We start from the raw sequence: 3726 nt of genomic DNA on the forward strand, positions 1-3726 counted from the left end.
TGTAATTGAGGTTGCTAATTAAAATATATTCTTTTCTCTGTTGGATTTCAAGTCAATTTTTCTTCATTACAGTGTCTAATGTGGTAATTTTCAAGTTTCGCGAAATGATTTTTAAAATGGGGCAAATTCTCTTCAGCATCATGGTATTAACGAGAAAAAAAAATTATTAAAATTCTCTGTGTGTGTGTGTGTGTGTGTATATATATATCCGGTGGCACGTAAAAGCACCCACTACACTCGGAGTGGTTGGCATTAGGAAGGGCATCCAGCTGTAGAAACTCTGCCAAATTAGACTGGAGCCTGGTGTAGCCATCTGGTTTCACCAGTCCTCAGTCAAATCGTCCAACCCATGCTAGCATGGAAAGCGGACGTTAAACGATAATGATGATGATACATACATACACACATACATATAAATGTTAACACAATATGAATGTGTAGCTAGAGTTAAGAAATATTTTAGTTCTACACAAGATTTTCTTATGTAAATTTTAATAAATTGAATGGTTCTGTTGTTCAAGTAAATATTTATTTCTAGAGTTTATCTCTATGGAAATGTTGAATCTGTATTTTCTAAGTAGCCTCTATATCTTACACTGTTGTTTCTTTATTATTTTAGAATATCAGAAGACATTGGAATAACTGAAGATACTTTCTCATTATTTATCTTCTTCTAAGCACCGAAATGAAAATATTGTACAGAATAGATACATAAGATTCTCTACATAGATTTCCCTAAATCTATGGTAGAATTCCTACAATATACTTACTCTGATATTGTGTTATTAGCAAACTTTCAGGACATCACAGGTTGGAGTGTCTACAGCAGTTGAAATATTTGTAAACAAAAGACTACAGAAGCAAAAAGAAGAAAAAAAATATCTATATTGTGTTTTTCAAAGAAAAATAATGGAAAAAGGTGAAAAATTAAAGGAAGTGAATTTTCCTGATGATAGAGAAAAAGGGAGTAGAAAATTGTCATATGACTGTGATGTCTGTAAAAAGTCCTTCTCTCAAAAAGGATATTTGAATAAGCACAAACGTGTTCATACAGTAGAGAAGCCATTTCAATGTGACATCTGTGGTAAATCATTTTCTATAAGTAGCCAATTAATCAGTCACAGACATAGCCATACAGGAGAGAAGCCATTTCATTGTGGTGTCTGTGGTAAATCATTCTCTTCATCCAGTGTCTTTGCTACACACAAGCGGATTCATACAGGGGAGAAGCCATTTCACTGTGACGTCTGTGGTAAATCATTCTTTCAAAAACACAACTTGACTAGACACAGACGTCTACATACTAGGGAGAAACCATATCCCTGTGATGTCTGTAGTACATCGTTCTCTGACCGAAGTGCATTAAATTATCACAAACGTGTTCATACAGGGGAGAAGCCATTTCACTGCGACATTTGTGGTAAATCATTCTCTCAAAAATGTGACTTATCTAGACACAAACGTATTCATACTGGAGAGAAGCCTTATCCCTGTGACGTCTGTGGTACATCATTCTCTGAGCACAGTATTTTAACTACTCACATACGTATTCATACTGGAGAGAAGCCGTATCAATGTAACATCTGTGGTAAATCATTCTCTCAAAGTAGTGTTTTAACTTCTCATAAACGTATTCATACAGGGGAGAAGCCATATCACTGCAACATCTGTGGCAAGTCTTTTTCTAGAAGTAGTACCTTAACTAAGCACAAACGTATTCACACAGGAGAGACACCATATTTATGTGATATCTGTGGTAAATCATTCTCCCAAAGTGACAGCTTAGCTACTCACAAGCGTTTTCATACAGGAGAGAAGCCATATGATTGTGATATCTGTGGTGAATCATTTTCTGTAAGTACTTACTTAATCAGTCACAGATATAGCCATTCAGGAGAGAAGCCATATCATTGTGGTGTCTGTAGCAAATCATTCTCTTCAGCCAGTGTTTTCACTACACACAAACGTATTCATACAGGGGAGAAGCCATTTGACTGTGATGTCTGTGGTAAATCTTTCTATCAAAAATATAAATTGACTACACACAAACGTATTCATACAGGAGAGAAGCCATATCCCTGTGATGTCTGTGGTACATCTTTCTCTGGCCAAAGTGCTTTAAATTCTCACATGCATCTCCATACGGGGGAAAAGCAATTTCACTGTGACGTTTGTGATAAATCATTCTCTCAAAAATATAACTTGACTAGACACAAACGTATTCATACCAGGGAAAAGCCCTATCACTGTGATGTCTGTAGTACATCGTTCTCTGACCAGAGTGCTTTAAATACTCACATACGTGTTCATACAGGGGAGAAGCTATTTCACTGTGACATTTGTGGTAAGTCATTCTCACAAAAAAACAACTTAACTAGACACAAACGTATTCATACTGGAGAGAAGCCTTATCCCTGTGATGTCAGAAGTACATCATTCTCTAACTGAAGTGGTTCAAATTCTCACGTTTTCATACAGGGGAAAGCGACTTCACCGTGATATCTGTGGTAAACCATTCTCTCAAAAATATAACTTGATTAATCACAAATATGTTCATACTAGGGCGAAATCAAATCCACCCGCCTTATCACTGTGATATCTGTGGTACATCATTTTGTGGCCAAAGTGCTTTAAATTCTCACAAACATGACCATAGAGGAGAGAAGCCATATTATTGTAATATCTGTGGTAAATTATTCTCTGTTAGTTGTGATTTATCTCAACACAGACATCTCCACACAGGTGAGAAGTGATATCTGTGACAAATTGTTCTATGGATGTATATAGTTGCTTGACTAGTCCCAAACGTATTCATAATTCATTCTCTCAAGGTAACCACTTAGCTTTTCACAAACGTTTCCATAGAGGTGAGAAGCCCTATCACTGTGATATCTGTGGTAAATTGTTCTCCAGAAGTAGTTGCTTGACTATACACAAACGTATTCACATTATTTTTAATTTGTCATGCATTATCTGACAGCTTTCAAATTTAAATGGATAGTTTATTTTTAGAATGACATTGTCGGGTAGGCGTAAGAGGCCGAGTCTGGCTAGTTTGATCAAAAAATAATTAGAAAATTTGGCCCAGATATGACTGATTTAAATTCTAAAGTGTTAACACTAAAAGTGCCAACATTTCCTCCTAAGAATGACCGTGGCAATTATTTTTGACTGTCAATGAAAATTTGTATGTAATAGAATTCATTTTAAATATAAGCAAATGCAGTGAATAAAGGATTTGAAAATACATTCTTTTAGCATTTATTTGCATGCAAAAATTATATTTCTATACACATATCAAATTATGCTCATGATTGCACATTCAATACAGTTCCAGAAATTAATAAGCAAAAGTGGTGATAAACGACCACTTGGTACTTGTAGTGTTAACTAAACGTGTATCTATTCATATAGATGTATGACTATCAATCAATGTGACCATTCATAAGAACAAGAAGCATTTTGGCCTCCTCGTGAACTGGTGATAGTGTTGGTGACTAGCGCCAGACACGTTTGTCAAGATGTAATGAATGGAAGCGGAAGTACGTTTGATGAGCATGCATATGAAATGTTGGGTTCATATTTTGTCACAAGGCCAGCAAATTCGGGAGTGGAGTGGAGTGGTGTGTAAATCGATTACATGGACCTCAGTAGTTAACTGGTATTTATTTTATTGAACCCCCAAAATGGTGAAAAGCAAAGATTACCCTAAAGGATGATAGGCAA

General features: G+C 35.8%; 1 protein-coding gene across 1 annotated transcript in view; it reads left to right on the forward strand.

Annotated features, from left to right (window-relative positions):
• LOC106880988 (zinc finger protein 271) overlaps nt 1-3247 on the forward strand; it is a 4009-nt gene extending 762 nt beyond the window's left edge. Inside the window, exon 2 of the mRNA XM_014931170.2 lies at nt 620-3247. Within this exon, the coding sequence (XP_014786656.1) occupies nt 910-2448 (1539 nt within the window). The 5' untranslated portion in view covers nt 620-909 and the 3' untranslated portion in view covers nt 2449-3247. The remainder of the gene's footprint in view (nt 1-619) is intronic.
• The last annotated feature ends 479 nt before the right edge of the window (nt 3248-3726 follow it).

The sequence above is a fragment of the Octopus bimaculoides genome, chromosome 28, assembly GCF_001194135.2.
Source record: "Octopus bimaculoides isolate UCB-OBI-ISO-001 chromosome 28, ASM119413v2, whole genome shotgun sequence".
NCBI lineage: Eukaryota > Metazoa > Mollusca > Cephalopoda > Octopoda > Octopodidae > Octopus > Octopus bimaculoides.